Raw genomic sequence first — 18,546 nt, forward strand, 5'->3', positions numbered from 1 at the left:
CAGGGAGTGGCAGTGTTGTTAATCATTATTACTGTATGCAAATCCCACACAGCGCTGGGACTCCTGGCAAATGCTAATAGAGCCCACGCCCACTCTGGAAGGGCCAATTGTGCACCTTTCAGAGTTGACACACCGAAGAAGAAAGCGGTGTGAGAGTGAATGCCAGGCTCCAAGCTGCCAGGCGCCCAAAACTGTTCAGACCACAATCACTACACAGCACCCCTTAATCTGGAACAGGGTCGAAGGGTTCTCACAAGGCAGACGCCCCGTTCTGGACAGAGCGAGGTCCTTTTCCAGCTCGAGATCAGATCTAGAACAGCCCTTTCAAGTACACCCTCGCGGTCACCGCACACTTCGCATTTCTCTAGGTCTCTGTCTGGGCATGCACCTCTCCACCCCAAGAATTGTGTTCCTACATGCCAAGCGTTCGCGTCCCCGCGGAGGCACGGAGCTGCCTCACCTCCTAAGCGCGAGGCCGCGATCCGGGATTCCAAGCACAGAGGCTGAAGACACTGGGAAAGGGGGAGCCGCCCTCCGGCCCAGCTGCAGGGACTGCGCCCTCCTAACGCAGTCGCCCTGAGGGTGGGAATCCGGGCCGGACACCCGCCTTGTGGGCACATGCATACCTCCCACTCCTCATCCTGGGTTGACTAGGCACAGGAGTGTAGAGACCCGTGCACTTCAGAGAAGGATCGCGGGACTGGGCCAGCTCCAGGAGGAAGGGGACTAGCTCTCTCGGGTGTGAGAGTTCACGTTCCCAAGTCCAGACTCTCTCGGTTCTGGGCATTGGGAACGGGTGGCGGGACAGGAGCCCGAATCCCCACCTTCCGATAGTACTCTCGCCGGCTCACAAGAGAACGGCTCTTACGTAGAGTAACGGCAGTATATCCCCCCTGAGACCTCTCCAGCCTTGGCGCACGGAGCTAAGCCGTGGGCAAGCCGAGAAGCCTGCGCTGCGGCGGCGGGCTCCACCTTCCTAGGTAGCCGGGCTTGGCTTCAAGCCGTGCTGCAGCCGGGTGGACAGTCGGTAAGAAAGAAACACCCAGTTAGGTGCACATACCCCACGCGCGCACACGCTGGCGCTCCCTGCCACCTCTTCCCAGGTCCCCATCCACAGACGCCTCCGAACTCGCGCTCACACCTCACTCCCCGCTCCTCCCCCACCCAAGCCAAGCTCACCTTGCCACGCTCCCCCCGTGCCCACCCTCGCCGGCACAGACGCTCACACCCGCGTCGGTACACTCCGCCACCTCCAGGCACACCCTAGGATTCCTCCACTCGCCCGGGGAGACGCACCAGGCTCTGCCTCCTCTCCCCACCCCCAGCTCACGCGCGCGCCCCTCTCTCTCTCTCTCTCACACACACACACACAGAGACACACACACACAGACACAGACACACACACTCACACCCTCGCGCGCGGAGTCACTCCCCCTCGCACGCCCTCGCCCTGGGCACCCTCCCGCGGCGAGACTCCGGGTCCTCCTCCTCTCTCGCTCCGCTGCCTGGCGACTCGGCGCTCTCTGGCCCGGCCTGGGGCCGCTCGGCCCGCGGGGATCGGTAGGGAGCGGAGGGCGCTGCCTCACCGCCTCCCCCGGACTCTGCCCTCCGCCCCGCCCGCGCCGCGCCCCCACAGCCTCCCACCTCGGGAGGGGGACCTTGGGAGAGACAGCCCCCGGCCGGCCGGGCTCCGGTCCGCGCGGCGCCGCCAGCGGCGGGGGCAGGGAGCGAGCGAGAGAGCCCGCGAGCCCGCGAGCGGAGCGGCGAGGCGGGGAGGGACGCGCTGCCGAGCCGGGGCTGGAGCGGCGCGGCGGTGGCGGCGGCAGTGGCGGGGGAGGGAGGGCTCCACGGACGGACGCACGAACCGATCGAGCGAGGGAGGGAGAGAGCGAGACTTCGCCGGCGAAGAGGAGCCGCGCAAGCGGCGGCTGCTGGGCGCTTCCCCGCGCGGCTGGGCGCTCGGCGCCTCCGCGGCCCCCGGTTCCCGGCCGCAGCTCCCTCGCGCGCGCGGAGCGCGGGGCCCGGGCTTGCTTCACCGAAGGTAAGAGGGACGCGACCGAGCCTTCTGGAGCCAGGAAGTGCGAGGAGCGCTGCTCCCACGCCTGTTGCTCCGGCTGCCCACGCGGCACCCTCCCACTCCCGCGCCTGGGTAGGTGGGCGCCGGGGCGCCGGAAAGATTGGGGGTGGGGCGCGTGCCTTGGGGGAGCAGGCAGCCGGCCCGGGGGCGTCGGTTCCCTCGGGCTGTGGAGCCACCTCCGGGCAGCTAGGCGCTGTGAGGTTTGGGGGTGGGGTGTGAACCTCTGCCCTCTTTCCATTGGCCTGCCTTCCCCCGGCGGGTGCCGGAGACAGGTGGCGAAGGCTTGCTGGGTCCCGGCTCTGCGTGAGAGGAGAAGGAGACAAATGGCTAAGAGTGGAAACCAGAAGCGGTTTGGGGCGCTTCGCAAAGTTCTCTGGCCCGGTGAGCCGTCGCTGTGCCTTCTAAAGGCTGGGGGTCAGTTCGTCTGGTACTGCCCGACGCCGCTTCCAGCCTGCGAGCTCTGAGAAAGGTCTTTACGTTACAACAAGGGCCATTGCTGTCCCGGGGAGGGGAGTTCAAAAGATTCACTTTGGAAGTGTTTACACTGGGGGTGGGGAACGGAAGGGGCTGGGCAGAGAAGTTACCTGGAATCAACTAAATTCCTGGGCTTACTTAGTGTTGACATTTGAATCAGGTCCAAAATGTTCTGCTTTTATCTCAGGCAGCTCTGATATATTAGCAACAGGCAGAGGTTCCAGACCTGGAATTCTTACAGCAAGGAAAAGCTTCAGTGTATTTAAGAGAAAGCGTCTAAACTTTCTCCGGGTCCTAGGCACAGTGCGATCTGCTTGTAAGACCAGACAAGCGTTGCTGTAATTTTGCATGAATGTACGTGATGCTTAAATTTATACCTTGTTTACTGTTACTTCAAGGGAACCTGAATGTTTAATGTCTGTCGAAAGGGCTCCTGGGCGTGCACGAATTCAGTACAAAGCATGTGTACATCTCCCCATGTGGACATGTTGGCACACGGAAGGGAATTGATGTGTTTGTTTTTCCTTGTCGCTACTTGAATGCAACAAACTGCAAGTACACAAGGGACCCCCAGAGGAAGAAAGATTAGCAGCTTGTTCCCTTTTGCTGTTGAGGAGGCTGGAGAAAAAAAAGAGTTCAGGAAAGTGCCCTGGCCAGCCTAAGAGTGGCACTGTCAGAGAAGAGGATCCATATGTAGGTTCCAGGCCTGTGCCCCAAGGATCCCCAGCCTGGTCAGTTTCGTTCCTACTTACCCAAAACTGTGAGCACAGCAGCAACCCTCTGGCTGATGGACACACTCCCCTGTTCCTGGACTGGCTCCATTCTGGACTAAGGGACATGATGTAAGATTGTGGAAAGTAAGTTTCCAGAGACTGTCCACTGAGGTCATTGAAAGGCAGGCTGGTGACATGGTATTTTTGCTACCTTGTGCCTATCCTCAGCTAGGTATCAACCCCCAGGACAGGCTATCTGGTCGTTCTGCCCACTTTTGGCCCTCTACCTCCAAAACAGAAACTGCTTAATGGGGCAGCTGACTTTTTAGATCGGGGGGGGGGGGAATGTATTTCCCTTTCCAGGATTTTCTACCTTTTTCATTTTCAGAGATCACCTGTTTTAAATCTTTCTTTTCCAGCCTGCCCCCCCCTTCCCACTGTCAAACTCTTCTGCCAAAAACAAAAATAGCTTCAGATTTTTCATTTGTAAGGCGTCCACGTCCTAGTAAAACCTTGGCATTTGAGGCATGTGCAGTGCCATTGGCTGGAAATGGGGCCGCTCTGTTGTGCCTGTTGTAAGAATTCATACCCTGGCCGGCTCCAGGAGGTGAGTGCTGTGGGATGAGCCATGGAGAAGCCCTAGATGAGCCGGGTGGTACCTGCAGCATTGTGTGTCAGGTACAGCCAGTATGGCCTTGGGCATGATATCTGGAAGTACACTTGTCCTTCCCTTACAAAGGCGTGTTTATATGTACATGGAGAGAAAGAAAAAGAGAGAGGGAGAGAAAGAAAAAGAGAGAGGGAGGGAAGGAAAAAGAGAAAGAGAGAGAAGATGTAGCAGTGGGGTAATTGCTCCTTTTTTAGTACTTCTTACTGGAGGGATAGATTCTGAGTCTCTAACTCAGTCTGGTGTTTGCCTGGCCTTCTTTAAGAAGATTATCCTGGTTCTTAAGGAATGGGGTAAAGGTTTGGCCTTGGGACCAGTGGCTTTTATGATATATAGGGAGGGGTTAATTTTTCCTTCCCCTGAACTCTGAACTGTTCATCTGAAAACAGTTTTAAAATATTCATGGAGGAGAGGAGATTGGTGTTGGGTAGAGAGGTAGCATGACAGGGTTCAGCTTGGCAGGGGCAGGTACTTGGCATTAGGGCGTGAAGTTAGGGTGGAATAGCACTGGGAGAATGGAAGGGGTGGCATTTTCTCAGAGGGTAGAGCTGTATGTCTGGCCAAGCAGGGTTACACAGGGTACCTTCTGATTCGGTGGTCTCTTACTCTCTTCCAATTGGACCCCCTCAATGTCCTGCCTCTCTGACCTTCATTCTGGGATAAAGCAGGGATGTTAAGGGTCAGAAGTCCAAGGCTGAGGGTTTGGGAGCCTGATGCCCTTTACTCTCCGGGAGCGTAGCAGGGGGTGTTAGGGGTGGTCTAGGCCTTAGATCGGCTTAGGTTCTGAGTAATGCAAGTTGCATGCCCAGTCTTATCAAGAATTCCCAGAACTCCCTTTGCTATGATGAGGCTCTGGTTAACTCCATCCTCACAGCAACAAGCCCAGATTCTCTGCTTCTCTCTTTGCATGGACAAGTGTGATGAAGAGGTCACAGTGAGACTTGAGCTATAGCCTTGATGTCCTGGATCTAGAAAAATCAGGGATTATTTGAACCAAATGGTCCCTTGTCACTTTCTTATCCAATTCTGTCATTTTATAGATGAAGAGACTCTGAGGCCCACAGGGTGACAGTGTCTTGCTTTCACAAATTCAGGATAGAATTGAAACTGGAATGCAAGGCCTCACGAGCCCTTGCTCTTTGCTGCCTGGGGAAGGCAGGGAGGAGCGTCTCCCATCCTGCTGTCTTCTGCGGGGAACATCAGCATTTGGCTACACCTAAATCAGGAAAGACATTTGGCAGTGAGTAGATGGATGGTCTATTTGAAAATTGTCAAATCCCATATATATGTGAAAATTAGCCACTTCGAGGGCAACTTTTTGAGACTCAGTCTCCTACCTCTACTCTGTGGGCAGAAATGACTACAGTGCAGAATTTTTGTGGGAATAAATTAAATGTTGTGATACAAGTACCTAGGACAGTGTCCAGAGCATTGTCAGTGATCTATCAGTGTTAACTAAGTCTGGATTGGAATAATCTGTGATCAGGGTTTAAATTGTGGGCTTGCTTCTCAAATATCCCTTGCCCCTTAGAAAACTAGCTAAGTATATGCTAAGGAACTACAAAGTTTCCTAATCCTAAAGAAAGTATAGTTAGTTAAAGGATAAATTCATTGAAGAAGGACAACGTGCCAGATGTATTCCTGAATCTTCTGTCAGCAGCAGGTGGATTACCCACTGCCATGGATGAATGATCCCCATTCTTTCTTTAGCTCCCTCAGTTCCCATAATAAAGTGTTCATCAAGTTTGTACTATTTTTCTATCCTCTGAGTGGTGACACTTAGGGAATTGTCATTGTCATTCCTATTGTCTTTAGTAGTGTCTGAACCAATCTCCCTTTATTAAGAAGCAGAGGGATCTGGGAAAATTCTCCATAACACGCATATGGGGAAACTGAGGTAGAGATTGGCCCCTTGAAAAAAACCTGACTGAGCATACATCAAATCCGAGACAGGCACTAGAATTGGATTCTTTAGATTCTGATCCTTCTTCCAAATTTACTGCTTGGAGAGAGAACACCTATCCTTAACAACTCCTGAAATGTTATACATTAGAAAGGCATGGAGTAAAATTGATGGAATACAAGTGTTGTCTATAAAACCAAGGTTCTCAGCTTGAGTACCTACCGGTGCAGTGCACTGTGCTACCTTCCGGTTGCGATATGAAAGTTGAGGCATCATGGCCTTCCCCTTGAAGATCTTAGCGTGGGATAGGGGAACGGGAGAAGTGGCTGTACCCATGAACTCTACATTGAGACTGCCTGGGTTTAAATTGTTCTGCCTACTTATAACATCCTTTAGATAATAATTATAACTTTGTGTGTTTCAACTTTCTTTTGTAGGCAAAATGAGGCCTACAGTGGTATCTGCCCTACAGGGTTGCTGGTGGGATCAGTTGAGACGATCCACATAAGCTTGTGGTACTATGCCTAGCTCAAGTCAGTGGTCAGCCAAGTGGCTCAGGTGGACTTCCTGTTCTACACTTTGGGGTTATCAGACTGCTACATTTCAGTAAGCTTTAGCTTCCTTATTTATAGTATGGGAGACACGGTAGGTCCTTCCTGGGGTTGCTGTGAGGATTAAATGAGATATGTCACTGGAGATAGTCTAGTGCCATGCATAGAGTCAATGCTCAATTATCGTTAGCCATTATTACTAATAAGGCAAGTATGCAAGTATCTGTAATACTGGCTTGGAGGGCGTACGTGCTAGAGAAGAGTACGGAACAAAGTGCTGAGCATGCAAAGGAAGGGGAGAATTTCCTAGTGGGGAGAGGGGGGACATCACAAAGAGTGATGACTGGCTCTAACAGGAGGGGTGAAGGGGTTGGCTATTCCCATCAGCCGGAGGAGTGGTCCAGAGACAGACTCCCCCAGGGTCTTGCTAGGATGGGTGTTTGGACCACTGGACTGGAATTTGAAACCAGGATCTATTTGTGGAAATGCTGGAATGCTGGGTCAAAGAGTTTGGACTTTATTTTGTATGCCGTGGGATAAAACACAGGTAGAATCTTGCTTTAGGGTGTTTACTCTGAACACAGTGCATTTTAGGGGAACAAGAGTAAGGGGGTGACAGTGAGAGTGACTCTGGGTCTTCATGATAGCTACTGTCATTGGGTAGCTCCTCTTCATTAAGAGCAACAGTCTCATTATTCAGCAACTTTTTGAAGAAAGATCGTCAAGGTGCGGGGCCTGTGGTTAGGGGTGCCATGAGCAAAAGATAAGCAGCTTTTCGTAAGAAGGCAGGTCCTGTTTAAACTTGTCCAGCTTTAGAGGCAACTGAGTAGGAAAGTCCAGTGGCAGCTCCGGAGTGAGAGGAGGTAGAGCTCTGAACAGCTTACAAGAGCTGGAAGTCAGGAAAAGATGAGGCAGGTTTACAGACAGAAATGAAGATCAAATCCCACTACAAGTCTTTGTGTAACAGCAAAAGAATTTCCCTCCAAATGCTCACCTCTGCCTTGTTTACTTAAACCTAAGTGTTGAAACAACCGAATCCCATAGGGTCTAAATAATTCGGAGTTAGGATTTGTTCTGTGTGATCAGTTTAGGATCAGTGGAGATGAATGTGCCAACCCCAAGCAATTTCCCATCGCTGTTACGTGTGTTTCTGTGTCACCACATGCCTTCCCACAGATGGTATACATTTGGGGACTGCAGAGTCATTTCACTATCATCTTTAAAAAGCCAGATTTGGGAAGGTAAATCTGTTTCCCAAAGCCAAATATAATTCTCCATGTCACTGTTCCCTCCATCCAGGCAGGTGATGGAGAACTGTGTACACGGTGTGGTTCAGAGAGGTGTGGGTGAAGGGACAAGGCGTCCCAGCTCTGGAAAAAATCTCTGAGGGTGGAATGGGGGCCAGGTGAGAGAGGCTGGCATGGGAAGGAGTATTGTTATGTAACCCGAGGGAAATATAGAGGGTGGGCAGATGGAGACAGGAGGCGAAGAATCTAGGGATGGCAGTGAACGCAAATCAGCTTCCTTTGAGGGAGAGGGACAAGGCATGAAAGTCAGGTGAACCAGAAAGCCAAGATGCCCTTCTCAGAGTGGGAAGAGAGACCTTGCTCAGCCTTACAACCATTCCCATATCTTTCCATCATGGTCCTGAGGGGTGAAATTGGACATCAGGCTGCTAAGGCAGGGAGTGGGATAGTGTCCCACAGAGTATCATTCCACCAGGGACAGCCTTCTCCATAGGAATTGAGGAGAGAGCTCCACCAGCCCTGGGCCCACCATGGTCACCTGCCATCTCAGAGAATCTTCTAGATGTGGGCAGCCCTAGCCTCCTCCTCACCAGGGAGGAGTAGAAACAACGTGTGTACCTGATCTCCTGCATCTACACCCCATTGCTGATTACCCTGGTGGGTGAAGAGTGAAATAAAAATTAGCATGTTTATCCCACTTTTAAATTCGTTTAATGAGAACTCATTTACCCTCTCCCAATTTAAATTCATAATAACGCCATAACCTTTCAGAGCTGATTATTACCCGAGTCTTCCCAGATCTTCCTGCTAAAAGAGGCCTTCCCTCCAAATGCTCCTGAGCCCTCTTGGAACTTGACAGTTTGTCAGGCAGTCGGAAACATCTGGCCACCCCACCCTGCTGCACTGCCCGCCCTAGGAGCCTCCCCTACCAGGAGGACGGAAAAGCATCACGCCTATCTCTGCCGCGGTGATTTCAGTTTGCCTTGGAGAATTTTGCTGTTTTACTCACCAATGACCCCTTCCCTGTGTCCCATTTTACTTGTGAGTCAATGTAGGCTCACCTCTTTTCTCTGCTCTCTCCTCCCATCTCCCAGGGGTTGCTGAACTAACTCCAAGCTGGTGTGCAACGTGTCTGCACAGCTGCCGGCCCAGGAGCTGGAGTGGCCATGGCGGCCGGAGTTGCAGCCTGGCTGCCCTTTGCCCGGGCGGCGGCCATCGGGTGGATGCCGGTGGCCAACTGCCCCATGCCTCTGGCCCCGGCCGACAAAAACAAGCGGCAGGATGAACTAATTGTCCTCAACGTGAGCGGGAGGAGGTTCCAGACCTGGAGGACCACGCTGGAGCGCTACCCCGACACGCTGCTGGGCAGCACGGAGAAGGAGTTCTTCTTCAACGAGGACACCAAGGAGTACTTCTTCGACCGGGACCCCGAGGTGTTCCGCTGCGTGCTCAACTTCTACCGCACGGGAAAGCTGCACTACCCGCGCTACGAGTGCATCTCAGCCTACGACGACGAGCTGGCCTTCTACGGCATCCTCCCGGAGATCATTGGTGACTGCTGCTACGAGGAGTACAAAGACCGCAAGAGGGAGAACGCCGAGCGCCTCATGGACGACAACGACTCGGAAAACAACCAGGAGTCCATGCCCTCACTCAGCTTCCGCCAGACCATGTGGAGGGCCTTCGAGAACCCGCACACCAGCACCCTGGCCCTGGTCTTCTACTATGTGACTGGCTTCTTCATCGCCGTCTCGGTCATCACCAACGTGGTGGAGACGGTGCCCTGCGGCACGGTCCCGGGCAGCAAGGAGCTGCCGTGTGGGGAGCGCTACTCGGTGGCCTTCTTTTGCCTGGACACCGCCTGCGTCATGATCTTTACGGTGGAGTACCTGCTCCGGCTCTTTGCCGCGCCCAGCCGCTACCGCTTCATCCGCAGCGTGATGAGCATCATCGACGTGGTGGCCATCATGCCCTACTACATCGGCCTGGTCATGACCGACAACGAGGACGTGTCCGGGGCCTTTGTCACGCTCCGTGTCTTCCGCGTCTTCAGGATCTTCAAGTTCTCCCGCCACTCCCAGGGCTTGCGGATCCTGGGCTATACACTGAAGAGCTGTGCCTCTGAGCTCGGTTTCCTCCTCTTCTCCCTCACCATGGCCATCATCATCTTTGCCACTGTGATGTTTTATGCCGAGAAGGGCTCCTCGGCCAGCAAGTTCACGAGCATCCCTGCCTCTTTTTGGTACACCATTGTCACCATGACCACACTGGGGTAAGTCGGGTGCTGTTGGACTACACAAGGACAGAGGTTGGCTGGCCCAGGAAGCTTTTGGTGGTGTCAGGCTTGGGGACAGGAGGAGGGAGTCCTTCCCTTGGGTTGTGGGAGCACGGAGAGATGGAGCTTCTGACCTGAGGGGTCTGTGTGGAGGTGGTAGCTTGCTCAGAATTGAGTTTTCTGTTTTGAGGTGGGGCATGTGTTTTATAGAACTTGGAAAAACTAAATCACCACTTCTTATTTCAGCGTGGTGTTGTTTGTATGTAGATGCCTGGGGGAGGCGACCCCATGCTGGTAGTGTTGGTTTTTCCATAGCACTGTGTGTGCTTATGGGGAATGATAGCGGCATTCTTATGTGCATCTGGGCGTATAAGGGCTTCCACCTGGAGGTGGGCAGGACAGCAGGTGGGGATGAAGGGGGCTGGGGGAAGTTCCTCAAATGTTGGAAGGAGGGTTCAGATTTCCATTACCAGAGGACACCGACAGCATGCTTTTGGGATCCTTCCTACATTTCTTCTTTCTAGTATATTTGCAGGCTGTCTTCTCTTTTGCCTTACTTTGTTTTTCTGCTGCCACAGGTGCTCAAACTTCAGTAGCCCTGAGCAGACTTTCTGTGAGTGACTCCAAACTTGGGTTTTCTGCAAAGAGAGGCACCTGATTTGTTTTTTTCTCCCTAAAAGAGAAATAGTCCTGCTTTCTCAGCCTGAGTCAGTGATTGAATGACCCGGCCTGCCTGGGCTGCTGTGCGATGGTCTGAATGGATCATGTGGTCAGACGCAGAAGCAGCAATATCATCAGAGGGAGAGACAGGTGCTCTGTGAGGTCATGGTGACTCCGTCTCTTCCCTCTCTCTGAAGTCCCCTCTCCAGCGGAGGTCACCGAAATGTATTTATGGTGCCGGAATGTGAAGCTTTCCATCAGAGGAAGAGGCCCAGGAAGGAGATTACAGTCTACACCCTAACAGGATTAGAGCCAGTAAAGGCAGCTTTATGGAGACATAGATTTGTTAGGGGTTTCTGCTTTAGCTGCTGGAAGCCATTGAGGCTAATGCAAAATCTCTCCACAATTCATATGGTAGGTCTATATTTGCTTAGGTCGGGAAGTGTTATATTGCTGATGGAGAATTCATGAAGCTTTTTATTTGGTCTTTGACAATTCAGTTGGTGGCATCCTGATGATTCGATTTTTCTCCTGGCTGAAACCCCATGCTGGTAGTGTTGGTTTTTCCATAGCACTGCGTGTGCTTATGAGGAATTACCAAGTAGGTGACAGGACCTTTAAGAATGATTACATTTGTCATTCTGCCACACACGAGAGGGAGGGAGTAGCAGGGGGAGAGCAAGGGTGTCTTCATCCCTTTGTGAGGGCCACATTTAATAGGGGCATTCCCTTTACTTCTTGTCTGACAGACCCATCCTGCCACTTCCTCACACTCCAGTGGGCGTGCACACACACATTTCAAATAGGTGCTCCCGCAGAGTGGGGAAGAATGTTTGGTATTCGACCTTACATCTCTTGGCTTAGGTGGCAGATGTGAGCTTTTTGGCATAATGTGCTAAACTTGGTTGGGGAGCTGGTTGCTGTCAGGAGGAGTCATCTTTATCCCTTCTAAATTGACCCTGGCCATTCCTTTCACCTTCCTGAAGAGGACCTCGCCCATGGCCAGGTGCTACACCCGTACTGCTTCTCAAGCTCTTGATGTGGTTCTGACTGCCTGGTGTCCTCAGGGATGCTGTGGGGGTGCCATGGGGAGAAAGACAGGGCCTGTTGGTGGGTATCAGAGTTCAAATGGGATTCTTCAATGGAGATCAATGGCAACTTCACTGGTCACCCGCCTGTCAACATTTTATTAGTAGTATAATAGCATATGATTGTCTACTATGTGTCAGCTGGTGCTAAGCACTTTGCATACATTATTTCTCTAAGTCTTCACAATGGCCATTCAAGGTAAGAAAAATTCTATCCCCTATTAAGATGCAGAAGGAGAGGCTCAGAGAAATTAAGGAAATTCCTGTAGTTACATAACCAATACCAGTCTGGCTGTCTCGAGTGCCCTTTCTTCTTTCACGTTACTGCTCCATTTGTCCCCATGCCATCAGAGTCCCTAGGTAGAAATCGGACCTTCAGGACTATTATTTTTTATTATGGCCTCAGGGTATGATATTCTATTCTAGCCATATTGCTAATCAAGAAAGCATCATCCCAGTGAGGATTATATGCCAGGCACTGTACTAGGTACCCAGAGATTTTATAAATAAAACATTTCCTTCTAGGCAATTTAAATATTGCCTTAGAAATTAATGGCTGCTTTCATAGCAAAGTCTAATGTTTTACTGCTGCTGGGGAAATTGCTGATATCCTGGCATTCACCCTATGGGTCAAGGGTCAAGTCCAGCATCGGGAGTGGACAATCTTGGCTTCATATTTGCTTTCTTAGGGTTGGAGATGGAGACAGCATCTGCCAGAGAATGAAGGGAAGGATGTCTGCACTGGGGAGAGGCATGCTTTCCTGACAGAGGGCCCAGTGGACTTCCTCACCCCATACCTGACAAAGAACAAGTTTGTTTTACGTTCTCCATGTGTTAAAATGACTGGCCCCTGCAAGGAGAATCAAATGGGCAAGAAAGGAAACCTTTAGCAGAGCCTTCCTTAAACTATATAAGCAATGAGAAAGCAGCCTGTTTCTTTCCCTTCACCCTGGCTGATATAGTTCATTGTTGGGTCAAACTACTTTGACTTTGACCTGAGCTGGTTGGCAATTGGCACCATTACCAGGCTGGTTGCTTGGCTGTACATGGCAGGTGCCTGGAAGAATGCTTTTTAATGGATGAGCCAGTACGAACGGGGGACCTTCTCCATTTGCCTGGCTTGATATTGTTCTCAATCCCTTCTTGAACTACCTGTCATCTTTTGAGGGTAGATTCAAGGTTTGAGCCTGCAGCCCCTGCACTATGTGTGCTCTGCCCCAGTGTGAAGTCCCCAGGAGGTAGGAGAGAAGTCTTTACTTGGTGTTAGATTAATCCCCTGTTCTGCTCTATAGGACTCTGGGGATCTTCTTGTCCTTACTGGAGGTCTTGCTGACTCAACCCCGGGAACCATTCCCTCTCCTCTGGCTAGTGTCTGTACTGACCACATATACTGGCTAGGTATAGCCTTGCCCAACCATTCCAGAAAGCCCATCTTTTTCATACTCTACACTGGTTTGAACCCTAAGTGGCCATGAGATACTAAGGACCAATATTCTGTCTGCCATGGCCCAGTTCCTTCCAACAGCTCCCACCAGACACCTCCCTCTTCTTTTGTCCATACCTTTTCGACCCTGTTCCTTCCCCAAGTTCTGTCTCCAGTCTGGAGAAGGACTGTCTTAAGCTCCTTTGCAAGGCAGGGATGGATACATGCTGAGAGCCGATATGCTAAGTGAAGGCGTTCACTCTTCCTGGCTCAGTTTGCCATCTCCACCTGCTTTTCCAACACCTCACTGATGAGTTACTCACGTGTCCTCCAGGGAGGGATCTCCTGCAGCCAATTATTAGTGTTTATTTAATATCTCAAAATACTTTAAGCACAAAAGAACAATAACAGCCCACCTGCTGTCAGGGCTTGAGGATGGCTTTCCTTTGTAGCCTCCTGTGATGGTGGGGAAGACCCCCCTCACTCTGCCCAGATATCCCCTTGAGCCACCTTGACAGTTGAGTTCCCTAAGGCACCATCCAAGGATTAATTTCCGTCCTCATACTTGATGCTATAAATAAAATAAAACCCCAATTATCTCAGTTAATGGAGGTAAAGGATAACATACAACTCCTAATATTAAATAAGACCAACGTAACTAGTTTGGGGATGTATCATGTGATGTAAACTTTTTCAAAGCGGATTTTTCTTAATTTTATTTAGCTTTGCTTGGCATCATTATTGGCCTGGATGGCCTGAGCCAGTTAGTGGGGGAAGCTCGATGGGGTCATGGGGGAGAGAGAAGCATGCAGGAGAAAAGTCTTGTAACCACGCGTCCACAAGGGCTGTGGAGGACCAGCTTCGGGCCTGCATGGGATGAGGCTGCTCTTGGGTATCTTAGGGAAGGAGCAGTGTCGGTGCCTAATGAGATAGCCCACTGCTGCTGGTTGGCTCGGTTATGTAATTGAGACCGGCAGCCTATCTGTCACCCTGTGCTCTGAGATGAGAGAGCTTTTGACAGTGTCCAAAAATCACTTTAACGAAAACAGAATTGATTTTTCCTTCTTCCAAGCACAAAGCCGCCTCCAGGTGATTTGCATTTCCCTTTAAGATATAATCCTGGAAGGGGCCTGCCTGAGGTTCCAGGAGGCCAAGGCCAGGAGACTGGGCCTGGAAGATGCATACAGGCACCCATGGAGTGGGGTACTTGACCAGGCTCTCCCCAGTGTCAGAGAAGAGCCAGCCTGAGATCTATTCTGTTAACCCTTCAATCCCTGATGTTCTGCCTGCACCTTTACCCCCTGCCTCTGCGGCCCATTGTCCTTCCTCTCAGTGCCCAAGTGCCTTGGCCCTGGACCTTGGTTAACAGTTGGGACTCTGGTCCTAGGAGACAAGTGGATCTTTACTGGAAACAAACTTATTGGAAACAAATGACCTCAAAATCTTTCTTGGTTGACATTTCTTAACTGACAGTCCTCGGAGGCTGAAATTCCTAAGAGGGCACAGAACTGCATCCCAACAGTAATCTTTCATTTGTTCAATAGTTATTGAATGCCTTCTGTATCCAAGTGGCAGGCCAGGCTCTGGGAATACATAGGCACTATGGTTACAGCCAATGTGAGGTACAGGCAGAATGAACTGAATGAGACTCAGTTTTCTTTCATTGAACTCAAACACTCTTCCTGATATTTCACAGACTGCCCCTTACTCTGCTCCTGTGTTTGGCTGACTCCTGTCATCCTTTAAACTCAGCCCTACAAAACAAAAAACAAAAAAACAAAAAAAAACCCCTCAGCCCTATACCTCCTCTTCCAGGAGGCCCTCCTGGACCTCCAAAAATCCGGATATCCTCCTCTTCCCTCCCATAGGAGCCCTTGCCTTTTTCTGTCTTGTCGTTGCCATATATTGTTAACTTCAGCTCTTTATGTGTCTTTCGCCCCAGATTTGAGATCTCTGTTCCAACGATCATTGTAGGATTTATGCCTAGAACAGGGCCTGATAGATTGTGGACTTCAGTGAATATTTGTTCAATCAAAGAGGCTTGTGCCTCAGCCCACCCTGTTTCAGTTTTCTCATTTGATAACTATTTTCTGGTCATGTGAGAACCGACAAACGTGCTGTCCGGACGCTAGCCACATTGCCACGCCAGACAGGGTATTTGTGGGCAGAGTAGAAACGGTGAGGCTAAGCAGGGCTTTCTGTAATTCTGACTTCAGCCTCAGCAGAGCTGGGACGTCCTTGAAAGGGAAGTTAGCATCCTGCTGTTGTTGTTTTTAGCCACTTGGTCATGCCTCCCCCCACCCCCAGAGACTTGGGACAGGGAGGAGCAGAAGGGGAGCCACAGAAAATCCTCCTTACCCATGATGTTCCCCTCCAGTCAGTTATGTATTCAATAGATATTTATTGAGTGCTTCCCAGGTGCTGGGAGTATAGCAGTGGAGAAATAGTCTCTCATCTGGTGGAGCTTACATTCTAGTGAATAGGACAAGATGGTGAGCAAATAAATCCATCTTATCAGGTAACAGAGAAAAATAAAGGATGATGTGACAGATAGGGAGTCCTGAGTGTGGGGGACTAGGTGGAGCAAGGGGGGGCTATTTTCTATTAGGAGTTCAAGAAGAGCCTCTCAGATGGGGTGATATTTGAGCAGAGACCCAAAGGAATATGGATAGCGTGTGGAACAGCATTCTAGGCAAAGGGAACAGCAAATGAGAAGGCCATGAGGAGGGGTGTTGGTGTGCTGTTTTGAGAAAAGTAAGAATGTCTAAATGGTTAAGCCATGTGAGCAGGGGACAGGAGAATAGTAAGAGATGAAGCCCGAGAAGTAGTGGGGGAAGTAGCTCAGGTGGGATCCTTGTGGCCATCACAAGGTCTATGCCTTTTACTCTGCTTGGCATGGGAAGCCACCGGAGGGCTTTGAGCCACAGACTTATGTTCTAAAGGGATCCCTCTGGCTGCTGGGTAGTAAATACATTGTAGGGGAGAAGCTACCACAATAATCCAGGCAAGAGATGATGGTGGCAGGGACTGAGAGTGGTGGTGGTGGAGATGGGCAAAGTGAGCAGCTCTGCATAGATTTGAAGGTGGAGACAACAGGGAGCTTTCTGGGGAAGTGCTTGTTGGTCCTGCTCCCACCAAGCCAGCTGGAAACTTTGCTAACTCCCACAGCAGGGGATTGGCTCACAGTCACAATACCTCCTGTACCTCTGGGAGAAGCATTTCGTAAGAAGCAGCCTCAAGGCCTTGTATCAAGGCCCTAAGGCCCAGGGGAGCCAAGACCTCGGCTGAGCTGGAGCAGCAGCACCTCTGAGTAGGCCTGGTGCTGGTGGTCAGCAGGGAGCATCAACCTAGGCACCACTCATGGAATTCCTGGCAAGGGTCTGGGCATAGCACTCACTGCCGTGAGGACAGCCTTTGCTCAGAAGTGAAACAGAAAGGCCACTCTGAGACTCAGCGAGGCTGCAACACAGAATGGGCCAGAGGGCTTCAGGGCTGTGGTAGAGGGAAAGATTAATTCACAGTGGTGGGATTTGAGCCTTTGGGGTGCATTACTTTAGATTTGCCTTCTGACCACGCAATTTAAATTGCTACCATTTTAGGTTGGTGCCTGTTTCACAGCTTTCGTCTGGAATTTCTGAAAATCAATCTCAACCAGGGAGGTGGCTTATGCCTATAATCCTAGCACCCTGAGAGGCTGCAGCAGGAGGACTGCTTGAGCTCAGTTCAAGACCAGCCTGGGCCAAGAGTGAGACCCCATCTCTACTAAATGTAGAAAAATTAGCCAGGTGTTGTGGCAGGTGCCTATAACCCCAGCTACTTGGGAGACTGAGGCAGGAGGATCATTTGAACCCAGGAGTTTGAGGTTGCTGTGAAGTAGGCTGAGGCCCCGGCATTCTAGCCCAGGTAATAGAATAAGTCTGTCTTTAAAAAAAAAAAAAGTCAATCTCAATCTCTCTCTCCACTCTCTTTCTGCTTAGTTTTGTTTGGGCTTCCCTCTTTAAACACACCCATAAACACAAACGTAATTCTGAGTAGCAGCAATTATTCTGCCTCAAGATAGTGTAAAAATCATGGCCCTCCCCCCCTCAGGGGAGAGAACAGCCCCTCAGTAATTACTTGAGTGTTTTTGTTTCGCTCATCCAGGAGGGAGCTCAGTCCCAGGCTATTACAGTGCTTTTGTCCACACTTCATCGCGGCTGGGAGCTCTTCCCTGTCAGGGAGGGGAGCAGAGACTTTTAGCTGTCAGCCCTTCCATCCTCCCCCCACTATCCTTAGGCAGTTGGTCCTGCACACAGCTGGCCACTTCCAGGAAGCTTATACTCTACTAAATATTCTTAAGTGTTCATCCTCTGGTTAGCTTTTCTTTTCTGGGAAAAGAAAGGCCCTCAGCAGCCTCTTGGAAAGAGTCCGCGGTATTGACCTCAAACCAACTTCTAATGGGGATTTGTCTGTGATGAGAAAGGAGTTACTACAGTGCTTTTGGGCATCCATAGTTCTCTGCCAAAAGGCTCAGCTGCCGTGGCCTCCGGAATGAGTTCAGGCCCCTGCCTCTGTCCAGCCTGCTTTTCTCGGGCCAGAACACAGGCCTCTTCTGCCCACCCCACCCCACCTCCCTCTGCCCCAGCCCAAGGCAGATGATGGGTGTGGAGGAGGGTGGGACCTGGGGAGGGAAGAGAGCTGAGCCTTTGCTGACCACAACTGGATGGAGGAAGATTGCATTGAGCTCATGTAATCATATTCTGGGTGTCAGGACTGGAATGAGTGTCATTAAACTGAATCAGAAAAATCGTTTTAATATAAGTGCCACCTCACACGCAAGCTAGTTGATGGAGAGATGGATGAGGCTGGGGACGGCTCCTTTGTAATGTGATGCTGTAAAATCCCATCACCCTCATTATTTCCCACAGAGCCAACGCATCATAATACCCATGAGCGGCAGAACAGCTTGAATTTAATATACAGAAAGTCCAATCAAACAATAAATGGATGGAACTATATAAAGAAACCATTTTCTGGGAGGCTGGCTCCATTCTCTGGGATTCAGCTCTCTGACACATGAAATGTGCATCAATTTTCCCCCAACTAATGCAGCTGCTGAATCACCACGTATGATATTTGTTTGCCTCAAAAATGGGAAAGGGGAACTTCCCCCCCCATATTATCTGGCTATCAGTGCTAAATTGCAACTCTCATTTTCTTTGATTTGCATCCAGTCATTCTCAGTGGCACAGCCAGACACCTTCTGATACCAATAAGACTGGAAGTGTAGCCTTCTCTCCATCGCAGAACCTTATCATTCCCAGGGGAGCTTTGTTGTAGTCTTTAAAGAAAAACAAATTCTGGACACAAGAGCAGGCTATTTAGGGGGCTGGGAAGTCTGCCCTGCACAGTCCTTGGAGAGAAACAGTCCAACCATGAGGCCGTGCTGAAGCCCATCGCATGTCTGTGATGTTCTGATTGTCCAGAGC

General features: G+C 50.8%; 1 protein-coding gene across 1 annotated transcript in view; it reads left to right on the forward strand.

Annotated features, from left to right (window-relative positions):
- Positions 1 to 1,827: 1,827 nt before the first annotated feature.
- KCND3 (potassium voltage-gated channel subfamily D member 3) overlaps positions 1,828 to 18,546 on the forward strand; it is a 222,947-nt gene continuing 206,228 nt past the window's right edge. The window contains exons 1-2 of the mRNA XM_003793882.3: positions 1,828 to 2,041; positions 8,727 to 9,904. Of these exons, the coding sequence (XP_003793930.1) occupies positions 8,799 to 9,904 (1,106 nt within the window). The 5' untranslated portion in view covers positions 1,828 to 2,041; positions 8,727 to 8,798. The remainder of the gene's footprint in view (positions 2,042 to 8,726; positions 9,905 to 18,546) is intronic.

The sequence above is a fragment of the Otolemur garnettii genome, unplaced genomic scaffold (assembly GCF_000181295.1).
Source record: "Otolemur garnettii isolate 467f Iridium unplaced genomic scaffold, OtoGar3 scaffold00073, whole genome shotgun sequence".
In the NCBI taxonomy this organism is placed as follows: Eukaryota; Metazoa; Chordata; class Mammalia; order Primates; family Galagidae; genus Otolemur; species Otolemur garnettii.